General features: G+C 37.1%; 1 protein-coding gene across 5 annotated transcripts in view; it reads right to left on the bottom strand.

Annotated features, from left to right (window-relative positions):
- Positions 1-17646, bottom strand: part of LOC18436015 (uncharacterized) — a 40224-nt gene extending 22578 nt beyond the window's left edge. For 2 of the 5 annotated variants that reach the window (XR_016060537.1, XM_006846043.4), the window contains exons 1-6: positions 17286-17531; positions 16135-16481; positions 10554-10682; positions 9774-9866; positions 7311-7390; positions 844-957 (exon numbers count right to left, since the gene is read on the bottom strand). Coding sequence is in view for 4 of the 5 variants with exons in the window: in XM_006846043.4 (XP_006846106.1) it covers positions 844-957; positions 7311-7390; positions 9774-9866; positions 10554-10682; positions 16135-16401 (683 nt within the window). In the remaining variant the exon portion in view is untranslated. Of the gene's footprint in view, positions 1-843; positions 958-7310; positions 7391-9773; positions 9867-10553; positions 10683-16134; positions 16482-16650; positions 16760-17285 lie in introns of those variants that run through there. The other 3 variants (XM_020668389.2, XM_020668388.2, XM_020668387.2) reach the window with 3 other exon arrangements.
- Between the last annotated feature and the right edge of the window lie 8238 nt (positions 17647-25884).

Here is a 25884-nt window from a genome sequence, read left to right as displayed (position 1 = left end):
GCACTATGTCATACACTTGAGAACTGCGGTTCGAACCTGCTGGGAACGCAGATCACAATATAGGAAACCGTGTTCCATCCAAGATTCCTAGCTGGAACCGCGGAATCGAGGTTCTGGAGTGGGTCAGTAACCTTTCCTACAAGGCTCCAGCAACTATGCTTTGGGCAGATAGTGAGCCTAGTTTCTTTCATTATTTCGGTGGATTTCAAATTTTAGATGGCCTATTATCTGTTTTTTTTTTTGGGGGGGGGGTTGAACTGAATAACATGCTTTTCTTCCTATTATGGGTGGAATGTGTCTTTCCTTGTCAGGCAGATTGAATAATTGTTTTTGCAAAGGGTGAAAGAAAGCTCGAATCCGAACGAGCACACACGAAGCAGGGGAGCTTAGCTATCAACAGCCGGCCGAAAGCGGTAGCTCAGGGATCAGCGAACCGAAAAGCTCAGCTCTGCTTCTTTGTATAGCCTTCTTCTAGGATGGGTTGGGAAGGGCACAAAACCAATAATGTGAGACCCAATGAGTCTCGGTTGACTCGGTTAAAGCTAAGAGACTCGAACTAGTTCACCATGGAACTGCTCAGTGATCCAGAAGTTAGGTCATTAGCCTGGTCTACCTCAGTTTCGCGGCTTCAGGCTCATTGGACCTCGCAGGCATGATTTGAACGACTAGGGCAAGTCTAAGCCTAAGTTGGACTTTTAAATCACTAATAAACATTTCTGTGTGCTCAAATGTGTGTGTTGCATTTGTGTCTTTACATCCATGTATGCACATGCTTCTTCATAATTTCATATGAATAAAACAAATTCAGTTCAATATACCCAAAACTGATTCGGAGAGCATTACCTAAAAAGGTTTCTCATTTCTTTCTCTGCCCAAGTTTTTACCATCTTCCTTGGATTGTGCTTACAATATCCATGTCTAAATCGAAAATCGCCTTGAACATACCTCTCTCTATCCCTGAAATTCAGAAGGAAGAATCAGTTCAACAAAAGGGAAGATTCATAGGAAATCTTACAATGTACTAATTTTAGTTACAAACGCAATATTACTTTACAAAGAAGTTACCAATTTATATAATATTCTTTTGTTCTTCACAAGCAAAACAAAATAAAAACTCAAATTGCACACATGAAAACCGGCATTTGTAACCAATCAGGCATTTAATTCATGGTAGAGAATATCTTAACACGAGGATGTAGCATAAATCCATATTTGAATGCAAGATAATATTAAATTACACAAAGAAGGACCTAGAGCATTTTTCAATTTAGCATCAGGAAATTAGCATATATGTTACATGATCTTTCGTAATATGAATTGATAACACGGGAAAAATTTTCTACTTAGTCTCTTATTACCATAAGGATCATACAATGCCTAGGTGCATGAGACAGATTCCTGCAGGTTTTTCAATGTACATGTTGTGTGTGTAACACAGTTTACAAAACTCAATGGGTCAATCGAGAATCAACACACCAGATTCGATGGCCTGCCCATCATACACATTTAAAAATCATTATGAATTAGGTCAAACTCATTTCTCATATCACAAGCAAAAGGCAATGAATGAAAACACCGCCTAAAGTAAGGGCTGACATCCAAAATGCAAAGATGTGCCAGGCATATAACCCAGGCTCAATAGGACAAGACCAGAATGGCTAGTTGGACCAGTCCTCTGCCAGATTAAAGCAGTTAGGATTAAAATTAGGTTAATGCCAATGTTCAACTGTCATTGGCCAGTCGAACCTGCCTGTTCAGACTGGTTAGACAGGTGGATCGGCCACAAGAGCAGGAACAATTATGGGGGGTATGTTAATCTGGTAATCAAGCACAAAAGAAGCAAACCAATTGTCCTAGAAAGGGATCGCCTGAAGAAACACACTTGATGTATGGGAAAGGGAGCAAGCAAAGAGGAAGGAAGTGAACCAAGGTGCAGCTGCAAAAGGATAGGCCTGCACTCCAACTTGTACGACTATATTCATGAGAAGAATCTTAGGAGAATTTTGAACAATGCATCTTCCAGAGGCCATAACTTCCCATTCGGAAATGGATTTCAGAGCTCTATGACACCAAAACAGGTATAGCTTGGCCTCTAAAGGCCTGAAATCTGAGTCCAAAATCTTCCTAGCTAATTAAGGGTAAAATCATTTTTTTCCCACATAAGGTGAAAGTGTTATTTCATGCTCAATTCTAATTGGGAGTCCAATTTCAAGTAGAATTGAGATTTCATTTATTAATGTTGTGAGTCAGGATTTAACCAGAAATCACTAAGAAGCATAGCGAGTAAGATTCCCTTTCAACTTTCAATCGAGATTTAAAATCTTTGCTTTGGCTATTCTCTATTGTTGGTTTGTTATTCATCATTTGGTATTAGATTAGGCTTGTTGCCAAAGCGCCAGAGGCACTACAAGTTGTGCAATCGCTAATAGAGGAGGTAAAGGAGGCCATTGCCATGGTGGTGGATCCGGACCAACATAGGAAGAATTAAACGATCTAATAAGGAGATTAAGGAACAAATGCATTAGATGCATCTACCGCACTGAACGCGGTGCAGTGGGTCATCAAAGTGATGGAATTGATTCCGCGGAGGAGATGAACCCATTTCATATCCAGGGGGAGACAATCCCTTGATGTTTGAGGATCAGTTCGTAAGTGCTCTTGAAGGTTCAGACTGTGGAATTCGGGTCAATGTGCCCGAATATACCGGTTAATTGGAAACCTATGATTTCCTAGATTGGATTGCTCGTAGTGAGACCTTCTCCGAGTGGAAAGAATTCTCCAAAGAAAGCTAAATGGGGCTGAAGAGTCTTGCCCTGCTTTGGTTGCAACAAGTGCAAGAAAATTGGGTTTGAAAAGGGAAAGACAAAATCGTAACTTGAAGGAAGATGACATCGGGGTTGAAAGAGAAGCTTGTCCCATTCGATTAAGCCCAAGACTTGTATCAGGTTTCATCACCAGCCACAGAAAGCGAAGATCACGCAAAAGACACCGAAAAATTCTATATTTTAATGAGTTGTAATGAGATCCACGAGAATGATGATCAGCGCGTTGCACATTATGTAAGTGGCCTGAAAATTCAAATCAAGAGTTGATTTTGCACCGAATTTTTGCGATGATGAAGCTTAGCAATTAGCCTGAAAGGTTGCAACAATGTTGAAGTTCTCCTATGTTCGAGGGTCCTCTTCAGCCTTTAAAGGGCGTACTGCTGGTCCTGGACAGCAAGGTGACCCTCAATACAGTGATAGAGCAAAGGTAAGAAAAGGTATGGCTGTGAGTAGGGCTCTTAAAATGCAAGAGCAGGGTCCCAAGTGTGTAAGTGTGGCAAGCCTGGGCATCATTTCTTTTGAGTGCCCTAAGAGGCAGCCAAGACACCTCTCTATAATGTGGACAGGAATTACGAAGGATGTGTTCAGATGCGGCCAATCTATGATGAGGAGCATTGTGTTCAAATGCGGTTGCATAACACACTATGCAGCTGGATAATGCATTATGTGGCCCGGAGCACATTGCTCCATCCAGCATATAAAAGATATGATGAAACGCCCTCATATGCAGGCGCATTGCATAGGGCACGATGCACCCACATATGCGGCCTAATGCTCATGGGAGGAGATCGCCCATGAGCAGGGGCATTTTAGGTAATGTTAGCCACTGAAAGAAAGGGAAAAGGATATGAGGGGTGTTTACACCCCCCAAAACACTGTTCAAACCATATTTACATGTAACTATGAGGTTAATAACAAGAAATTAGAAATCAAATTTATTTTCATCCAAAGTTTTCAAAAGAAATTAGAGGAATCTTTGGACGGCCAATACAGCTAGTTTTCGAAAGTGTTTTTTAAGGTATTTGGTTGAAGATTCACCATGCACATGATGGGTAATCATATGACTTATCTGAATGACACATGATGGGTAATCATATGACTTATCTGATTGAGACTTGAGACTTGAGACTAGAACCGTTTAGTGTATTGATTATCTTTTTTATTTATATGTCATAAATGAAAGTAGTGACTACATAGGGTTCCGGGGGTGTAAAATAAAAAAAAATTCATTTTTCTTTTACTAACAGCAGAAGCGAAAAAATAAAACCTACTACAACCTATGGATCTTAACTATTACTGCCTTAAAGAAAATAAAACTTTATTTCATAAACTGATTTCAATTACAAGTAGATTCTAAGTCAAATTGGAATCCTAATTCAAAAAGAAATCCTAATACAAATAGAAATCAAAAAAATAAAATGAGAATTAAAACTGAAAATAAACAAGAAAAGCTAGGAAGACTAATCTGAAGCTGGGAAGAATATATGAACTTTGCCAAGGGCCACCCCATAGGACTTAGCACAACTCACACCTGATTACCAAACCGATGGCACACTAACCCTTAACCCTGCTTGAATCCTCCAAATCTGGGAAGCGCCTATGGGCATGTGAGCATGAACACAAAACCACTAGGTATCCTTCAACCCAAAACTAGGGCATCCCACAATGTGGCACCGCCCTTTGAACAACAAAAATCATTGAGCTGCACATGCCTCCTCTCAAGTTAGCCAAGGCGGCATGCCACCTTCTTATTGCTCTGCCTTTACTGGGTGGGGCATCGCCTAACCAAGAGAGAGGAGACCAGAGAGAGCGATAGAGAGTGAAAATTAGGGTGTTGAGGAGAGAGGAGAGAGAGGTCTAACCACTTGGATGGTGAGAATGAGAGGAACCACCCCTTTAAATAGCCCTTCAGGGCCTAGGGTTATGCCACCTTCCATTGTGACTCAAATTTGACCAAGCTCCTAGGTAATCTATGAGTTGCAGAGAGAATAGAATCTGAGCTATCCATGCCTTAGATGGATAGTGGGTAAGCAACATGAAGGAATCTCGGTGACTTCCTGGCTCTCATATCATCCCTAGACATCTCTCCGATCTCAACAAAGAATTACCCACTGAAACCCTCAAGGGTAGTGCCCATGCCCAAAGGAAGGGTTTTTTTAACATGACCTGGGCAATGAACCACTCAACCCAAGGCCAGTCAACCAACATTCCAGTAGAGTACAAACAGCCACTATAAATTATTTATTTTTACATGCTCTCAAGGCCTTTAAAGGCCATCAACCCCAACAATAAACTTTTGGTCTTTGGAGTTTAGACTTACAGAATCTCAAGGCAATGAAGCAGTGAAGGAACCACTTCTTGATGGTGATCATTTGTGCTCAGTTTCCTTTCATAGAGCAGCCATGATCCTAGTCATGTTGCCCTTTGAATATGAAGCCTGACTATTCCATTCTATAACTACTTTCTAAATATGCATGTTTGTCCAATTTGTGTACAGTAATGAAGAACATACATATCAATATGCACGACTACATGCATCCTTGTAAGTCACAAATACATTAGTGCTTTCATATATTGTTTGTGTATCTGCATCTAAGTAGTTATGCATACGATAATATTATTAAAAGGATAAAGAAGCAGAGAATGTGAAACTGATAACCAGAGATATTCAACATAGAGAAACCAAAGTATTTCTTTAGCAGGTAAATATAGACAACCAGGTTGGAGGTTGTGAATGGCCTTTTTTTCACCTCAGTAAACATCCAAACAAGCTATAAGACAACCAAAGGACCATAAACTGTGGTTCCAGAAAGCGGTTAGCGGAACTCAAAGAAGAATAACTTCGTGCCAAGCATTCACTGGGGGAAGCCCCACGCAATAACAATGCAGAAGACCCCAGAGATGGTGCATTAGTGCAGCCTCTCATACAGTGGTAAAAGAATGGCAACTATTGTCATGCTTCATGAGAAATTAAAAGTCATAACCTAACTGTTGCCAAGCAACATGAGAAGAACTCAAATGAATTACATTCTTGCAGTAACACCTTCCATTACATAAAGACACAAGAAGACCTTTTGTAATCATAAACTAATTAAAAATTATTTTAATATTTGCGGTTACTGACAAGAAAACAAAAAAGCAATACCCCAGAATTCAAATAGCACCATTCAACCATTCATAATTCTCCCAAGCCTAGTGGCTGGGATCTCCCAAGCTAGGTGGCATTTTTGCCTCGGAATCTTGATCCATCGATCCCGGAAAGGGATCTTCAAGGGATCTCAATTTTTAAATTTTGAGATCCCGATCCCCATTGTCAGTTATGTCGATCCCATTGTTAGGGATCTCGATTCCCATCTTAAGACCAAGACAACGACCAAACAGATATTTCTTATTTATAGCAAGCTAGAAATGCAATTGTTCTTTTAATATAGTTGCATTATTTGCTAGCTATAAATAAGAGATCCTACTTGAAAGAGTAATGCAGTCCTAGACAATATACACTCAAGGTTGGGAACAAGATCTCCAAAAGGTTGGAAACGAGATTCCTAAGACCTAACATTTTGGGATCTTGTCCGGGACACATACAATGCACAAACGATGCTCCCAACTATAGGGATCTTCTAAACTTTCAGGATCTATAGTTTCAGGATCCGCCGCTCCCGCTACAGATCCTGCAATTGATCCCAACAACTATGCTCCTAAGCATTCCAAGAAAACGCAGCTGCCAAAGGCATTTGGACTCCTTATACCTGCACAGACGACCAACTTCTGGATGTATCCGTCAAATTTGAAGGTGAACGTCATATACGTTCACAGTTCACCCTAGGCAAATTGTGCACATCGATCGGACATCCATGAACCAGCTTAAAGAGGAAAACTAAGGATTTACAGCAGGGGATGTACTCATGTTTTTGCCTATTAACTAGTACCTTTTGTCCCTTGGGCTTTGGTCTAGCTGTAGAAAGACAGTAAGCATTCTAAACCTGTCCTTTAGGGTTTATCATTTTTCACAACAATCAAGAAAAAGAAACTCAACTTTATGCCTCCTTCCACACCTCACCCAGTTTCATCATATACACTTTATATTTTATACCATACATCACTTTTAATTTCTCAAGTTATGAATCAATATTGAATAGCTGACTTCAAGAATTAACGCCTGGTGGTTGGTATCTTTTCATCTTAGACATTGTCCCCATTGGATTAACCAACCAGCAGCAGCAGTAGCAATAATAGAGGAAACAGCTATAAAGCCAAAGACAAATTCCATTAGCACTAGGCATCACCATATCCCAGCCGCTGACAGTCGTCAATACACTTTTATAGATGAAAATAGTATCCATCTAATTCTTATTACAGTTTAATTTAATCAAAACCAACACATCATATATATAATGAATTAGACCTTAAATGCTACTGAAGGAAGGAAAAGTTATTCATTTAAAAAAGGAAAATAAATTATGAAGTAGGTTTATCTAAACTTACTTAAACACTAGTATAGAAGTTTTGTACACTTTAATAGCCAACTCCTGACCATCAGCTTTTGATGCATGATAAACATTTGCCTGCAAAGAGAGAAGAGTGTTCATACTAGACATTTTGGCACCAATAAAAAATGTGATTAACAGGCATACATGTGAAAGCAAAAATTTGTATATGCAACCCTTGCACGTATTTTTGGCTGAGTGAAACAGGGTTTTTCTGGGACCCACCCCATTGTATTAATTGCACAAAAATAAGGATGTTTCAGAGAGGTACCGATCCAAAGTTCCATTTAGAAAGGGTGCGTAGAGAGTCACAATAACAAAAGAAAGAAACAACAAGAAAACACTTCCACTTACATATCCCATAAACAAAAAGTATAACCAAAATTAGGTTTAACCAGTGTTTTAAAATGCAGCCACATTGCTGCATATGCGGCCGCATCGCTGCATATGCGGCCGCATCGCTGCATATGCGGCCGCATCGCTGCATAAGCGGCCGCATCAGGCGCTATGCGCTACCCAAACAATCGCGCTTTTCCACATATGCAGTTTGGAGAGATGCGCCCGCATCAGAGCCGTATCCCTCTGCATCAGAGCCGCAACCCGCATCACGCCGCATAATCTGTCCACCATTTTTTTCAAAACTGTACCCCTCAGGCAGGGCAATAAGGTCATTTTGACCTTTGAAAATGGCGGGAAAGGGTTTGGGGGGTATTAAACCACCCAAACAACATTTTTCAGCCACATCTATGGCTTTGATTGGATCGATTGATTCAAAAAAAAAAAATTGGGCGGAAATTTTATTTGTTGAAATTCTTCGATTTGTAATACAAGATACTACAAACTAAAATCCATGAAGATTAAAAGTTACAAATCGAAGAACTTTTCCCAATACTTTTCAAATAAAATTTTTAACTTTAAAAAGTTTCATGAACAAATACAGTAAAGTTACAAATTCATGAGTTCATAAAATTTATTGATCTTCATAAATGCTCTGATATCGTAAAGTTACAACATGCTTATAAATTTATAAAGTTTATAAAAAGCATACAAACCGAGTCAAAGAACTTCATGGACTTCATTGACTCTTGTCAAGATTAAAGAGTTTATAAAATTTGCAACTTTAAAATTTTTGGTTGCAGATTTGTTCTTATGGTTGTTGATTGTTGAATGTTTTATGAAGCTAGTTTCAAGTTTCTAGTTTCTATCAGGGAATCGTGGATAACATAATCTCCGATAGCTAGTACTTTTGGAGTTAATGAATAATCTAAATACCTACTATCACATATATCACCTCCATATTTTTTTCCATGCATTAACCTAGTTTTTTAGATTGTTTTGAGTTTGTTATATTTATTGACCACATCGCCACGATGTGCCCGCATCCGGACCGCATCAAGCCACATCGCCGCATCGGCCCCCCCAACGCTTTTGGCCACATCCCGGATTTTAAATTACTGGGTCTAACTTCACGAGGTTTACACAAATCTGAAATGAACAGTGTTCAGATCTCTCTATAAGGCAGAGAAGGAAAAGTGGGAAACCTTGCCAAATCTACAAATGTTCGAAAGGCCACCGACCTTAGCAAGAAGATCAGCAATTTCATTGTCTCCACAGTTGATGTGTGAAAAACAAGCTTCAGCAAATCCACTCACAAAGTTTAGTATTTCATTTACCTTCCTCTCAAATTTCTACTCTGATTTGTGTTTTGAACACGTTCTAATGACCAATTCAGAGTCAGCTTCAACCCATAAATGCATCCCACTCATGTACATATGCAGAACGCATATAGCAGGTTACTTAGGGCAGGCACACGGAAGTCAAACTTTGGTGACGTTGCATCTTTGACGTATGAATTTGGAGAGATATAACACAGAAATATGGAACTCTAGAGGCATTTGAAATAAAGATTAGGCATTTCAAGTACTTCAGAGAGGGTTTGGTTGATTTAGATATTAGTAGTAAAAAACATTGGGTTACTATTTTGAAACATCTCTACAAAGGGCTGATGAGGATGGAAAAAAGAGTGATAAAGGTTAATGGCGCAAATTGCAATGAACCTCCCTCCAGCATAGAAAATAAAGGGAATGGGATTGCCTTCCATCATCTATGCTCCCATCTTTCTTTCTCCTCTTGATGGAGCGTCATGTGGATTCACATACCCAACGAAGGTCCTCTCCCCAAGCATCCCAATAACTGGATGTGCATCTCAGATATAGAATACAAACAATGCACGTATAAGGGAGGATACAAAGAATGATGCATATGTACCGTAATACATTCATGTGTATTCTCCCGTAATGCATGTAAATGCATGCTCATTTACAAGTTTCCATAAACTTATGGTTATCAAAATTAGATGTCAAAGCGGAAATTAATTGAACAATGAGAAAATAATAAAAGTACAGAAATATAAAGGAGTTTGAATGGATCTGCAAACCATAAGAATTGGATGATAACATACTTCTTTTCCGGTAGAAATGCAGCCGTTAATATCATGGAACACACCACGGTTCAACATTCTGAACAATACCATGCGAGTTCTTGGATCTATAGCCTGCCAATATCATGATACTATTACAACGATTGCGATTTAATCAATAACAAAACAATATATACGAGGTAATACTTAATAGGTGAATTCTATCTTAACTGTAATAGGATACCAACAATTAGGAAAATGATTTATCACATAAAAGTTAAGTAGAATGTTGGCAAAAGCGAGGCTGCCAACCTCATGTTACAGGAGAGATAAAGCATGATTAGGCCAGAGCAAATAAAAGGTTTTGGAGAGTAAAATGCTATAAATCAACCCCTTTGATCATAGGCACACGAGACAATAAACCATGACAATTTTCAGATAAACCATGCCGAAAACTTGATTCTTTTAAATTGCATGTAACTTACAAGCGACAAGATCTCAAACAACTGCTAAAGAAATATAGTAGTCTAATTCCCAAATCGAGAGGTGTCATCAATAACTTTATGGATAGTCCAAGTAAAAAGATAGAACACGTCCCCATAACAACTATTGGGTTTTAAACCACCTCAAAATTCAGATGCAATTAACATGATAACAATCAAAAAGAAAGATAACAGACAATAAAGATGCCTGAATGACAAGCTTGGTAATTCATGCGTGATATAGAAGAGACAGTCAACATAATCATTGACCCTCAGAAAATGCATGTAAACTAAAAGGTAGCCTGCTCAAAGGACCACTCATAAAGAATAAAAAGGTAACCTGCTCAACAGTGGCACGGTCTGCTTTCTCAGTAGTTCTAGTCCTTCCAATAGCCATACCTCGAACACTTTCACGAATAGCAGTTGCCACTGAGTTTGACATGCCAACATTCAGTCTTCCCTCCCATTCCTGCACAACTCAAATCCCCATATCAATATGCAACATACATAACATCTACCAAAATTAAAAGAAGGTAACTCAGACTCAGCAGGACAATTCTAGTGAAAAGAAACTCCCATTTAACAAAAGTTGTTAATATTAGGCAAAGCAACTAAGGTTCACAAAAGAATTCCCTCAAAAACAAAATGGTCAACAAAAGAATATCCAGAGAGATGAATGCATTGTCTGACCTCAACAATTTCTATTTGTAAAATTTTAACCCAAATAGACCTAGCCACAATATCAAGCCATTTAAAACAAAAGCATATAAATGACAATTAGACAATAGCCATGGCAAGTGACATTTAACCTTTTTTTTTTTTTGAGTCGTTAATGTTTACCATCTTTAAGTAAGGGGTGTCTGAAATTAACAAATGAACAGAAGATCATAGCCTTCATAAAAAGAAAGCTTGTTGCATTACATGCCACATAGTTCTTCTTTAATTAGTTGGCTGTAAACAAGGAAGTATTACGCATTGACCTGTTAAAATATTCATTTGCTCCCAAGTGTGATACTTAGACCCCCAAATACAAAAATCATTCGAACTGTTACTAAATACTAAACGTCCCATTCCTACTTGCAAATTATGACTTCTTCCTTACACCTAACATTGCTATTTAATAACTAAAACACGCGTCAATGAAGAATTATGAATTAGCACTTGGCAATTCTCAAGACAAACCTTCTCTGGCAAGATAATAAGCAATTTCATTACCATCCAGTAATAAATGGTATGAAGACAAATGACATATGTCCAACATCTCAATCATCTCTATGAACCTGCAAGCATTATTATCTCTACTTCCAACCCAATGAATACGTTCATTCAGGAAGCCACCAATGAACGTAACCACCAATAAATATAAATCAAATGCTTCAAAATACAAACGTACGATTCTTAGCTTTTCCATAACAATAGGCTAAAAACATCACCCTCCAATCGAATTCCTTCAGCTCTCTCATGCCAACATAGATCTTGAAATGGAAAAGAAACATGTGGATGGTTTCCATGCAGCAAAAAGGAGGAAAAAACATTCATGTTTCAAAAATTATGTTGCACTCAGATTCGTCAATACACCATAGGATTGATCAAATCTCAAGTAATACTCTTAAGGACATCATTGGCCAGTCTTGTAGTGTGATTCAAATCAAAATTTAAACATGTTAGCTTATTCTTAATTTGGCTCATTAATATCAAGACATACATGAGAAGATGTCGCAAAATAGATGACTTCCTCGTATATCAAAAACAAAATCAGAGAGTTCCCAAAAAACCAATACAAATTCAACACAAAGATGCAAACATACAAACATATAAATAATCCTTTTGTGGGTAATCCATTTAACTCAAACGAAAAACAACTTGGGACGCAACTGTAGATACCCCACTTTTTCGACTGATGGAATTCCATGAAACAGGTAGCCAAAGAAATTGTAGGACTCTGACCTAGTCACCTTCTTGGACCTAAAACCCAGACTTTAAACCCACCAATCTGACCTAGACACCCCTGAGCGTAAGAAACATAGAAAACTAACCATACACCAATCCGACACCCAAAAACCTGAAAGCCAACACTTTAAAGTCCAAGCCACATAGACCCCTCAAAACTCACCCAAATTGGACCAACCTTGATTCCAAATTGTAGAGGAGGCCGTCAGCTTTCCATAGAGGAGGCCATAAGCTTTCCGATGATTCAAGAATGACTTAAATTGAATATACAGTTTGGAAGTTATGACCTCAACAAGATTGTTTTCAAAAATTCCATTTTGGTTCATGTGCGAGCGATTTTAATACGCATGCGAGTTGATACAATACACAATAAATACTCTATCAATACGCATTGGTGTTCAGTTCGTACGCAAAGCCTATTTTTGCCAAAATTTCCAGGAAATCACCTTGAGTGCGATTGTTATAAATACACGTGCGTGTTCTATACTCACGCAAAGCCCATTTTCTCCGAGATTTTCTAGAAAGCCACTGTGAATGTAATTGTCAATGTTGTCTACATGTTAACATAGCACGCATTCCCAAAAAGCACCAAAAACATATTCTCATGGCTAAATCCACCAAGTTGACCCAATACACACTTAGGAAGCCCTAAATTGCTGAACCCACTAGCTCAAACCTACTTAATTAAACTAGTCTCCCTCTAAAACCTGCCTAAATTGGCCAACCCACCCTTAAAACTATTATAACACCTTCCAAATTGAGCCTAAGACTAGATTAAAATCTCAAAGCCTAAATTACGCCCGTAATCCTTACCAGCCTAAACTAACCTAGCCCTAGTTTTGACCCAAAATTATGTACTTGAACTATAAAGATGGATCATTAAACCCTAACAAACCCCCAATAAACCCCACCTTTAAACCCTATGCAACACACAATGGCCATTAGAAGAATCAGGGGGATAGATGGCAGGTAACTGCCCCTGTTCTGGGCCCACAGACATTGTGAACCTACATATTACATTCACATTCTAACATAACACGCATGAGAGCTATGTTAGCTGGCAGAAGATCGACGAGTAAGATCGAGCCACCATTTGGGTAGGGCCATATTCAAGCCGTTCTCACCCACTGATAACAACCAAACCTAACCCAAGGACTTTTCAAGGCCCTTCATTAGCTTGCGGCAGGCTCAGAGGTCCTCACAAGCCAGAGAACTGGGACTAAAAGGGGTACCTTTTTAAGTTAAGGAATATATACTATTAACTATTCGTCTTCTAGGGCAGCCTTGTAGACAGGCGCGCTAATACGGGAATGACCCCCCTTGCCACAATTCCTAAGGCAGATGGAACCCTCCTAGCTACACTATTCCCCTCGGGGGGAGTACTACAGTCAGTGTACTCTCGTTAAGCAGGAGCACAGTCCTATACCCTATACAATATAGCATAGTACAGGGGCTACTTACTGAACTAACAGACCCGTATTAGTCTAGAACCCTTTCATATAGCCCTAACGCTAAAATTCTGACAAAAATTATTCGCCCCTCAACCATAGAAGCCTAATCTCAGCCAAACCCTAGCCTAGGGGCAACTCCAACAAGCTTAGTTTCACCTCTCTAGCCCTCACACAAAACACCAAAACTCTAGCCTATGGACCACCAAGACTAAATTGTAGTCCACTGTGGCCCGCCATACCATGAAGGCTCCTCTGACTCGACACAACCTCAAGTCAAGCGTCTCTAGCTCAGGACATTAAAAAGACAACAGGAAGCGGTCCCCTTGCACCGATTACTCTTAACTAGGGACACAACTACGGCTTTGCTCCATGTAGACCCAATCCCTCTTTTCTCTCTATTTTGTATTTTTTATTCATTTTGTTTAATTAATTTCGCTATGTTTCCAAGGTATTTTCTAAACCTCTCTCTCTTTTATTCTCAAATCTTTTTCCCAAACTTTCTCTTTAATGAATTTTCAGTTTCATTGCCTCACAAGTCATCGAAGCCGGTGGTCCATGAGAAAGCAGTCTCACGGCTAGTTTCTCTTGTAGGCTACAATTCGATCAAACCTCAAAACTGCCTTTGAAAGACTTTGTTCAAGGTCGAGGTCAGGCTGAACAGTCAAAATGCCATTCCCTTCGAAATCGGGTATAAACATCAACCACTTGACAAAGTAGTGCAACTAGAGTGAAGGTCTAAGCCCCATCTCTTCCTCTAGAAACACGACCCTCTATCCCTAGGATATGCTGCAAGTCTTGCACAATGGAATCATAAAATCATATATCATTTCCTTTAATTTCCAGTGATATAAGTGAAAATTAGATCACTCTGCTCTCCGTGACTTCTCATAAAGCAATCAGTGACTATTACATGTAATATATTGATTGAATTTCAGATATCCGGACAGAAAAAAAGCCCCTTTCATGTGATATAAAGAGAAATGATTTATCACTCTACAATTTATATGACTTTGAAGCATAGTTGTCAGGTTCAGGTGTGGGTGTGTTCCCCAGAGCGGGAGCAGGCTCGGGTCCGTGGAACCATGGATTGTTGGAAGCTTCTTGTGGTTGGGATAGCTCCTTGTGGTTGGGATCGCCGTCTTTACGATCCTATTTCAAGGGAGTACGATCCTTGTCACAGGGAAGCGCGATTCCATGGGGAAGGAATCGCAATAGTATATTTTAAGGGATCAAGAATGATGCGTGGGCTCACAGTACCATTGAGCACAAAACTGAATCATTGCATATGAATCAGTGCCAAATAGAGAAAAAAATCATATGCATTGTGTCATACACTTTAGAACCGCGCTTCGAACCTACTGGGAACGCGGATCACAATATAGGGATCCGTGTTCCATCCAAGATTCCTCTGGAACCATGGAATGGAGGTTCCGGAGCAGGTCGTTGACATTTCCTACAAGGTTCCAGTAACTATGCTTTGAAGTATTGTATGAGATATCACTTCAAAATAAACTTCCCCTACAGTATTTCAGATTTCGGAATGATAAGAAGCATGATGTGCATTAATCAAAGCCCAAGATATTTCTCCACGATAACTAACACAATAAAAGTTTTATGATTAGAATGAAGTAATAAAGCTGAGACATTAGTCCAAGAACAACATTAAAACCACAATGATTCAAAAATAATAAGATACACACTATTGCACTGATTTTATCTGGTGATGTTTGGTTCAATAGGTGCGTAAGGAGGGTTAGAAGTATAATTATCATCCCTTAAGACACTAACGTACCAGCCAATAGAGTAAAAGAAAAGGCAACTGCTAACCTTTTCTCTTGTTGGTGATTACTTTAACTGAACTTTACTGAGATAACAGAACAGCCTGACTTTTGAAAGAGAGAGTTTCATTGCACATAAACATTCTCAATAAAGAGCAAGTCCAGCAAGAAATCCCATAAACAATAAGAGTAAAACTAACAATGAAATTCTAGAAACAGCAAGCTTAAAGTTATGACGCTCTCAGTGCAGCAACTGGTCCCTGCCCATAGAGGGAGCCATCAAGCTCAACTTCAATGGATGCTCCCTTTGGCAACCCTGGGCTGGCAGGAATTGAGGGTGTTTATGGCAATTGCTTGAGCCCATTTTCTGACCAAATTTTCAACATCATGAGCTCAATGATGGTTGCTTTCAAGCAAGTTTGGAGAAAAGCGAAACCTGTGGCTGATGCCCTTACAAAAGAAGGGGTGCGGATTTCCATTATCTCATTATTTACCATTTTCCTGAAGGCAGGCTTCTCAACTTAGGGCCATCTATATAACATTTTGGGGGTTCTTTCCTCTTCAGGTTTTCCATCTTGAACATTTGATTCCCCATTTTGTCTAGGGGATTGTCTTGTAATTATACAGTACATACTAACTTTACTCCAAAAAGAAAAGCAACCTTAAATCTTGCCATTTATTGAAGTCTTTGAACAAGAGATTAATATACAAAATCAACACAATAACAATATGAGGAGATTACCTCGAGGGGGCCTGCATGAATATGGCTTGAGAACTTCTGGTTCCGGTTGCTAAGGGGTTGTAGTGAAGTAGCTGTAGAACGTGGCCGAGAATGAATGCCACCGTGAGCATTAGGACGCTGTGCATTTGGCAAACTGCCATCAAAATCTCGATATTCAGAGTCATCCCTCAAATCCAACCAATCAAGAGCATCTCCGACATCCTCATCCACAACATCGTCAGAGTCTATGGACCAATCAGAGTCAAGCTCCGATTGCTCATTAGTCATCACTTTTGCCCTTCAAAGCAACTGCGGAGCGATTTCTTCAAAAATGCAATCAAATGGATCCCTCCTTGAGTCCAACCTTCCTGCAGCTCAAACAAAGGAATATAAGCATTAGATATTCATTTCTCACGCACTACAGCTGGGGGCCTCTGAAATAAAATGCATTATTCCAGGAGACCAGCCAGAGAAGAGAGCCCCAAAACCCAACAAGGGAAAGAAGAACGAGCAACAGAAACACAAGACACCTTTCACCTTGCAAAAAACCAGAAGGAATTCCTGTATAAAAGAACGACCCACATCACGAAACAAAGTTGTTTTGTTCCCTGCTGCTTCATAGTGGCCATTACTATAGATAAAATACAGGACAGTAAAAACCAGAAGCTCAGTGAAGACAGGTCACCGTTTCTGTTACTTTCAGTCGATTCAGCCATTATAGGGGCCTATTGTTTGCTGGTGTGCAGTTTTTAATGGATTTTTACTGGTTAACTAATTCATTGGTTATCTAATAAACAGAACAAAATGGCAGTGAGACAGGTCATGGGATACTCACACATGGATATAACCAAGTAAATCAGAAGAATAGAGTGAAATTGATACTAAAATCCAACAATAAACAGATTGCAGTAAATCAGAACGAACAGAATGAGTTTTGATAGTAAAAGCCAACAATAAATAGATTGCAGTCTATGACTTCCACCACCAAAAATGATATTTTACACATCACAGCACAATCATGGAAATCAAATATCCATAGACTTCAATGGGACGCGAGAGTGACAGAGAGATTGACCTAAATTTTGCAACAAAAGAGAAAAGAAAATGACAACACATTGAAACTTCACTAAATTACAGAAATGGAAGGTTACAAATAAGCTCAAGATTTAGACCTGATAAGCTCCAAAACTCTCAAATCACTACTTATTTTCCCATAGTGGAATCACAGACGAGGAAGAAAGGGGAGTAGGGGCAAACAGGGCTCACAACTATCGATTTGGTGGTTTGGCGCAAAGTTGAAAGAGAAGCGAGAGAAAAGAAAATACCAGGCGCTCAAATAATTTTTTGGAAAATGTTTTAATGAAGCCCTATAGTAAGAGCAAACCTATATGAAATCTTACCGAAAATTAAAAACATTTGAGTTGAGGACCTTTAATATCGATTATATCGACCATCACCATTATTCTCGTGAAAAAAATTAAGATTTTTAAGTATGGTTCTAGTTTCTATAAGGTCGCAACCTAAAACAATCTTAAGGCGCGTCATCATAATCAATGTTTAAAAATTGGGTGCCTCATCGAGTATCGGTGACACCCATCCGGTTCCATCAAAGTATCGTCGAGTTCACTGGGCGTTCGGGTATCGCATTTTTTCACGCGTTCGATGGCGTAATGGATCAGTGATTCCATCCAAAATCGTTCACTATAGCGACACGTGATCTAATCAAAATGGCCCCATATAATAACTGGCACGTCCACTGCTCTGCATGCGTTGTATTCTAGCACGAGTTGATAATGTCATGAGCTTTTGGATTTTTGTAAAGCTTCACACCTCTTGAACAGCTCGATGTGGGATTATTATTATTTTTATAATAGGTTAACTTTCATAATATGTAATTTTAGTTTAAAAAAATCTTAAGATTATTTGAAAATCTATTTTTATCTTTAAGGCAAATTATCATAAATATACTTTAATTTTCGTCAAATTGAAAAAAAACTCTCAACTTTCATAAACCTCGTCCACACCCTTTTTCCTCATGTTTGTGTTTTTTTTTACCAAACTAACATTTACGGTAGTTGTATTACCATAATAACTGCTGCATTATGGTACTTCAAGTACCATAATAACCAGACTAAGCATTACGATACTTTAAGTACCGTAATGAGCAGGCTAATATGGATCCCGGATCCAAAAACCTTGCTTTTGTTTATATGATTTGTTATAAGGTTATAAACAATGTTCTGTCAAACAAATATAGAAAAATCTAATTTAGTGATACCTATGACGGTATCATGGAATCAGATTAAATTACCTGAAAGATGGTCTCTCCACTTTGAAACTCAGCCGAAAATACTAGAAAATAGAGAACCTAAACAGATAGTTGAATATCCTGATGGTAAAATTGAAATACAATTTCCATCATCAAGGTGAACAAGACTTAACATAACTAATCTCCCTCCTAAGAGATCTGCTAGAGTGTCTACCTCATATGTTCCTACAATTGATTATGAACGATCCCATATTTGATAGGATTGTATTAGAAAGTTTAAGAAAAACCTCTCAACATGTGCAAGAACCTATGTATAAAGTGAATACTCATGATTCCTCTTATGAACAAAAGGTTGAGCAAGAAGAGCCTACCTTTTCAGATTTTGAATTCGGAATGAATGTCATTCAAAGACAAGAAGAATTTTAAATAGATAAATAATGGTTAAACAATGATTTTAGCTCTGATGAAAATAAATAAATTAGAGAATGGTTTCTAAATGAGTTTGAAGGGAGACTCAGAGAACTTTTTCATGAAAAGTATAATAAGTTTCTGATAGAACATAAAAAGATTATTAAATTATTTGGCTAGCTTAGGTATATACTTAACCAAAAAAGAATTACTATCTCGTAATTTCTTAAACAAAAAATTAAAGTAGCTACAGAGACCTTTCAGACCTTTCATACAAGTGAAGGTAAAACCATAGAGGCAGTTCATCCACTTGAAACTGCTCTTGTATTGAAAGGAGAAAAGGTTGATGCTAAGGCTACCCTTTTTAAAATGGAACCAAAAAATAAAGACCAAGTTGCACAAGTAGAGGGCATAGCCTATGTTATAGAACAAAACAATTATACCAATATTTTCTTTCAATCTTCAGGGAACCAACCATGATCCTTATTTGAAAGAGAGTAATTTTTTTTGCAGAGATTATTAGATTAGCATTTTTTACTACCTTTGTTTAAATGTTTACAATGTTGTTCTAAAGAGTTTTGAAAAATAACTTCACTAGATTCAGAAGAACTGTCTTCTGATTATTCTTTTATTAAAAGAATATCATACAACTGTCTTTTAATACTATCCTTGATTTGAAGAGCGTTAATTTTATTTTTTACTCTGCATTTATTTTTGTAATGTCCTACTTTGCCACAATTAAAACAAATAGGTATTTTTCTTTTCCTCTTTTGTTTAAATGATTGATCCTTCACAATTTTTTTATAAAATTTATTTTTCTTAGTAGAAGGCTTTTCTTGTTTTGAAAATGATTTATACTTTCCACCTCTCCGAGATTTTTATTTATGATGTGAACCAAATGGTAGAAAGGTATTATGACCAAACTGTTCACAAAAATCTCCAAGCTATATTTTCCTTGTCATTTGTTGCTTGTCTAATTGCCTTTGGAGCTTAAGGTCTGTACAGAGAACAAGACCTTCGGCACAAATTTATGTCGATAATTATCCAAATGTATATTGGGAGTAGGGTATAATATCATTATACTTATTTTTAAGCATTGTTTTAACCTTTTCAGCAAAAAGGTTTGGAATACTGGAAATGAATTTTTCTTTCTAGTGATCCGCTTTGCTATCTTCTCTTGCTAATAGCCTTGAACAAAGTACATATTTATACCATTTGAAATGGGACAGTGTTGGACAGCGAAGATTCTATAGTAAATCTTCTGATCTAGTGCTAGTAGAGCAGTGCTACCTACAAAGTGGAGTATAATTATATAGATTCAAGTATTTACTACTTCTCCTCTATCTACAAATGTTTATTGGACTTGCCCTAGGCCTATTTCTGTTTTAACAACTCATTTCTTAGTAGCATCTAAAATCTTATTCAGACGGATTCATCTAAGTGGAAATCCCACCATCCTCGAAGCGAGCTAGTAAATCCACATACAATAGATTTAGCAATTTCGTGGTCCTTATTACCACTAGTTTTGCATGCAGTAGCATGCATACCCATGTGCTCCATTAAATCAAGCACTAGTGTTTCATAAAAGCCATATATGTTCCAGTTTACTATAGACATTCCAGAATATGATGCTGAATTGGAGATTAAATCTTCTTTAATTTGAAGGTCTACAGGAATAGGCCTAGGATAATACATTCTGGTCAGGGCTACAGGATTGGTTTTCCTTATGTAATAAAGCATTTTCCATTTCTACTATTTATTGATCAGCATAGTCATTATTTTCATGTACAACACTTAGTCCTTTTCCTTTGTTAGAGATATTTAATTCTGAAAGTTTCTTAACTAATTCATCCACAAGTTCCTGGTTATCTTTTTATTTTTTATACCCTGTAAGTTAAACTTTCATGCTTCAATAATGGGAGGAGGCTTGAATAATAGAGTTTTTTTGGGTTTCCCCTCTATTTTAGAAACATCCTTTCGAGTGTTGAGAGAAATAAACCTTGAAATATATTTTTGGATTTTATATGAAATCTCTTGGATAATGAGATGTGAATACCCTTTAAATGAAGATGATAATGAGAGGTGAGATTATATCCCAAATCTAGAAAGGCAAGTTTATATCAAATGGTGGGATAATTTAACCTATACGCAACTTGAGAAAGAAAAAATTACTTTAAAAAAATTTTCCCGGTTAATCTACACTATCGAAACCGATGAATTGATGTACTATTTAAACCAAATAGACACTAACCGAATTTAAAAAACAGAGCTTAAAAAGAGGCTCTTGATGGCTTTACGGGAAAGAGGAAGACAAAATGTCTACCTCTCAAACAGATGACGAAAATCAAAATGAAGAAGGCTTCGATCTAGAGTATTCTAAGCCTTTCGCATCTCAACACAGTTAAAACACTATTCAAGATAAGGGGCAGACCGACTCCAATCAATCTAGGATACGTGTCCCGACAATGCCTGAAAAATCACAAGAAAAAGGCGAAGGAATCGAGTTTTTTCACTAAAAGATTGTAGCAACAGTCACTGTAGCAATCACTGTAGCTCTTTTACTATGCAGTCACTGTAGTACTTATCACTATTCAGCTAATGTGCGGACTTCAAAACAAATCAAGTCCATCGACTCTCCACTGTGCGGAATTCAAACTAATTCAAGTCCACCCACACTATGCAGACTACGAACAAATTCAAATCCACCGACAATAAAAGTCCATAAGAGGAAGCACTCCCTCTTCAGAATGGCATCAGAAGTTTTCAAATAGTTTTAGAGTTAAATACCGTAATGCTTAGCCTGGTCATTATATTACTTAAAGTACCATAATGCGTTATACAATGCGCTATACGTCATGGTAATACGACTATCGGGAAGACTATTTTGGTCAAAAAATGTTAAAATGAACATAAAATATCACAAATATACCTTAATTTCCATATATTTAGAAGAAAAAAACCATAACTTTCAAAAACCTCGTCCACACCATTTTTCTTCAATTTTGAACGGTTTATGACGAAAATATCCTTCATGGTAGTCGTATTACAGTGAAGGACCATTACGGTACTTTAAGTACCATATTTTATATGATATTTAAAATACTGTGAGGAAAACTCTTGGTATTATGGTACTCGAATTACTGTAATACTTTCGTGGCTTACAGCCAAAATCATTTCCTTCATTGCGGTTCTCTTTTTAGCGTTTTAGGGTAGCTTTGTTCCACTCCTTCGGCTCAAAATTTCTCGAGGTTCAATCTCTCACCGTTCTCTTTCTCCCTCATTTCCCTTATCACATCAAATTCTAGTTTGAGGTAAGAAATCTTTTTCTAAAAAAAAATTTTGTTTGATTCAGTATTGCGAATTTTAGGTTTTTCTCTGATTTGGGGTAAATTTATGGAGTTCAAATTAATTTCTTTGTAGATGATTGTTATGCATCAGATTCATGAGATTCATAAATTTATGCGAATTTTAGGTTTTTTCTCTTATTTGATCATATTCAATTTGATTTATTTGTTGATGATTGTTATGCATCAAATTCATGAGATTCATAAATTTATGTGAATTTTTGTTTTTTTCCCTTATCTCATCAGATTCAATCTGATTTCTTTGTTGATAACTGTTATGCAATGGGGATTAGGGGTTTAGGAACTTGATTTTAGTTTGTAAATTTTATCCATCAAATAGTTATGTTTAGGGAATTTATTTGTTTTTATTTGTTTATTATTTCTTTAGCAATTACAGTCAGTCTTCTCTTTTGATATTTATAAGAGCAAAAACCCTAAATTTTTATTTTTTTTAGTAAAATCCTAATTTTTTCAAGATGCTCTTAGTTGTGTCTCAGAGAGAGAGAGAGAGAGAGAGAGAGTTTTCTATTGTCTTGTAGCTTATTTTAGAATGGGGTTTTGGTATTTGCATTGTTGAAATAAGTACTCTGTACTATTTTGGATTGATATGGCTTTGATTACGAATTCAAAATAAGCATGAAATTACTCCACTTTGAATAGTAATCTTGGTCGTGAAACCAGGATGTTCTCCATTATATCAATAACATTTTTGTTGCAAAATCTTCGATTTCTTTATCATGATAAATCTTTTTAATTATCCGTGAAAATACGTATGAAAGTGATTTATTGTTTGCTTTGCTAGTTAAACTTTGTGTCTCAATTATGATTGAATGTAGTTAAAACTTTCTGTTTCAATTATGATTGAATGGGCTTCTGTAGTTTCTTTTACTGAATGTTCTTTTACTTTGTCATATCCTTGGTCAGATGTATGATAGACTAATAATAGTCTATTTACCATGAGATTGTTGTTTATGATGGCTTTTTAAATAGTGATCATGGTAGAAGGCGCACCCTGCCTTGGAGATCCTGAGATTCCTACATTGCTCAATAGATAGAGAGAATATATATCACAAAAGATCTGGGAAGGAGATGTATGTACAATTGTTTCAAATTATATTCCTTATCTATCATGTTGGTTAATCAATTTATTTATTTTAGTATTTGAAATAACAAATTCCATTTCAGGATCGGGAAAATTCCCTCAGAGTTGATGAGAAGGTCAATGTAGCTTCTTTATAGCTTTAACAAACAATGATAACTTCATTTGGTCAGGACATCAGAATTGTATCTTCTGATTATAGTACCAATGATTCACCACGACTGTGACACATTGTCTACTATGATCGAGAGGTGGTGCGTAGAGACAAACACCAGACACTTCAACATAGACGACGAATGGATGATTCATACTCTTGAAGATGTATGTAAAATTCTCTGGTTAACGATGACTGGTGTTGCTGTAACTCTTACGGAGTGGAGAAGTATTGGGATTATAAAGTCTACATGATATGACAACTGCCACCTGGTAGTAACCATTCTATTATCCGGTTGACATGGTTGAAGAACACTTTTAAACAACTGCCATGAAACTATAACCGCGTCACCATTTTATGATACACTTGTGCCTACCTCCTATATCTAGCAAGTTGCACAATATTTACGGTTTCCACAAATGGTACAATGCCTACAATATATTTACAGCTTTTTGAGCATATGGAAGCGGCTAGTTAGAATGCATGGGGTGAAGCTGCCCAAACTCTTTTGTTTTGAGCCTTGCCAAACATTCTTTGTCCTGGTCACTAACACCTAAGTGGATCAACTATTCTTTTGCTGGTAATGTTAGTATGTTATTGTTTTGATAGTTTTTTTAAAAGTTTAATAGATATTTTTTGTTGTAATACTTATTTTTTATACATGCGTTCAGTGCTGGGTGTATGAGCATTTCAAATTGTTGTGTCTAATTCCCAAATAAATTAGGGCAGGGCAACCTAAATCCCTTAGGTTGCCCCCCCCAAAGAATGAGATAAGTCTCACAACTTTCCTCGTGGTGGGGTGACAAGAGACCGATAACGCGCAGATAAATGATAGTATAAAATAAATATCATTGATTTTGTTTATTTATATTTTAATGAATTTTTGGTGTTGGTTATTTAACTTAAAATTTTCCTTTTTTGTATGTGTTGTTTAAATTTTTAAAAAGTATGTGTTGTTTAAGTACTGTTGTTCAATTTTTTTTTTAAAAAAAAACTGTTAAAGTCATTACGGTCTTACTGTTACCGTAATGCCCAGTTTTATAATTACGGTAAAAAAAATATCGTAATACTTATTACGGTCATTTGTTTATCGTAATAAATAGTTAGAGCATTATGGTACACAAAAGACCGTAATGCTCCAAAAGTCCATAAGTTTTTTGATAATTATAGTATTTTGGATACCGTAATACCATAACTAATATGTATGATAAAAAAAAAGTATTGTAATACTCATCACTGTTTTTTTACTACTGTAAATATCAGTTATAAATCTATGGTACCCAAAAGACCGTAATGCTCCAAAAGTTTTGCCGTTGCTTTGGAGCATTACCATCTTGAAATTACTATAGTGCTATAACTAATCTTTATGGTAGTAAAAAGACTGTAATGAGCATTACGGGATTTTTTCTACGGTAAATATTAGTTATGGCATTATGGTACCTAAAAGACCGTAATGCTAAAAAAACTACTGGAAAGTGAAAACCTTATGGAGTTTTGGAGCATTACGGTTTTTTGGGTACCGTAACGCTATAACTATTTATTACTGTCAACAAATGACCCTAATGAGTATTACGTTTTTTTTTTTTTTTTTTGTAATTATAAAACTGGGCATTACGGTAAAAGAAAGATCGTAATGACTTTAACGCATTTTTTTTTTAAAAAAAATGAACAACACATACTTTTTTAAAAATTGAACAACACATACAATATTAAGTCTTCTTTTTAAAATTGAATAGCTTGAACAAAATTGAACAGTTTCTCATCAGAAATGAGCGATCTCAAAACTTAACAGTTCAGGCACTCATCAAAATCAACAACTTTAGGGATTTCATAAATTAAACCAAAAAGTCATATCAGTAGGTACTGGCCTATTTACATATTCAGAAATAAAAGGGCATATAAAAAAAAGATAAACTAGCACTAATGGCCTCTTTACATCATTTCATATACTTGATTTGCATGTCTTCCAGTTATGGCCCACGACCCCACAGCGGCTACACTTAATAGACCTAATCTCTTATGTACTATGTTTGTCTATGTCGCTTCTTTGGCCGACCCATGGTTCATTTACCTTGCGGCATGTATAAATAATCTCTAGCATAGGGTTGAAGGAAAGGGAATATGCTCTACTGTACATATCCACTGTGAAATAAATGTCGAAATATTCTATAACATCTTGATGCCTATGATTTATAGCAGTGATTGCATAACTGCACGACATCCCACTAACCTGCCACACTCGACAGGTACATGTATGTCTCACCAGATCAACAACACATTTCTTATCTGCACTGATCTCATAAATATCATCATGTTTCCATATGATTGTATGAAGGAATTTAGACTTATCCTCCTATGATTTATTACCTTTTGGGCATTCAGTGTAAGCACACCGCTCCATTCTGGGGACTTGACCATCTTCTTAATAGATTTTCCCATGAGCTTAACCCTTAGGCGTGAGTTTAATGAGGGGCTTCTCTTTAATGAGGGTCTTTTC

This window comes from Amborella trichopoda, chromosome 8, assembly GCF_054954075.1.
Source record: "Amborella trichopoda isolate Santa Cruz 75 chromosome 8, AtrichopodaSantaCruz75HAP2 v2.0, whole genome shotgun sequence".
NCBI lineage: Eukaryota > Viridiplantae > Streptophyta > Magnoliopsida > Amborellales > Amborellaceae > Amborella > Amborella trichopoda.
Note: the sequence above shows the minus strand (reverse complement) of the source record. Positions and strands in the feature narration are given on the sequence as shown.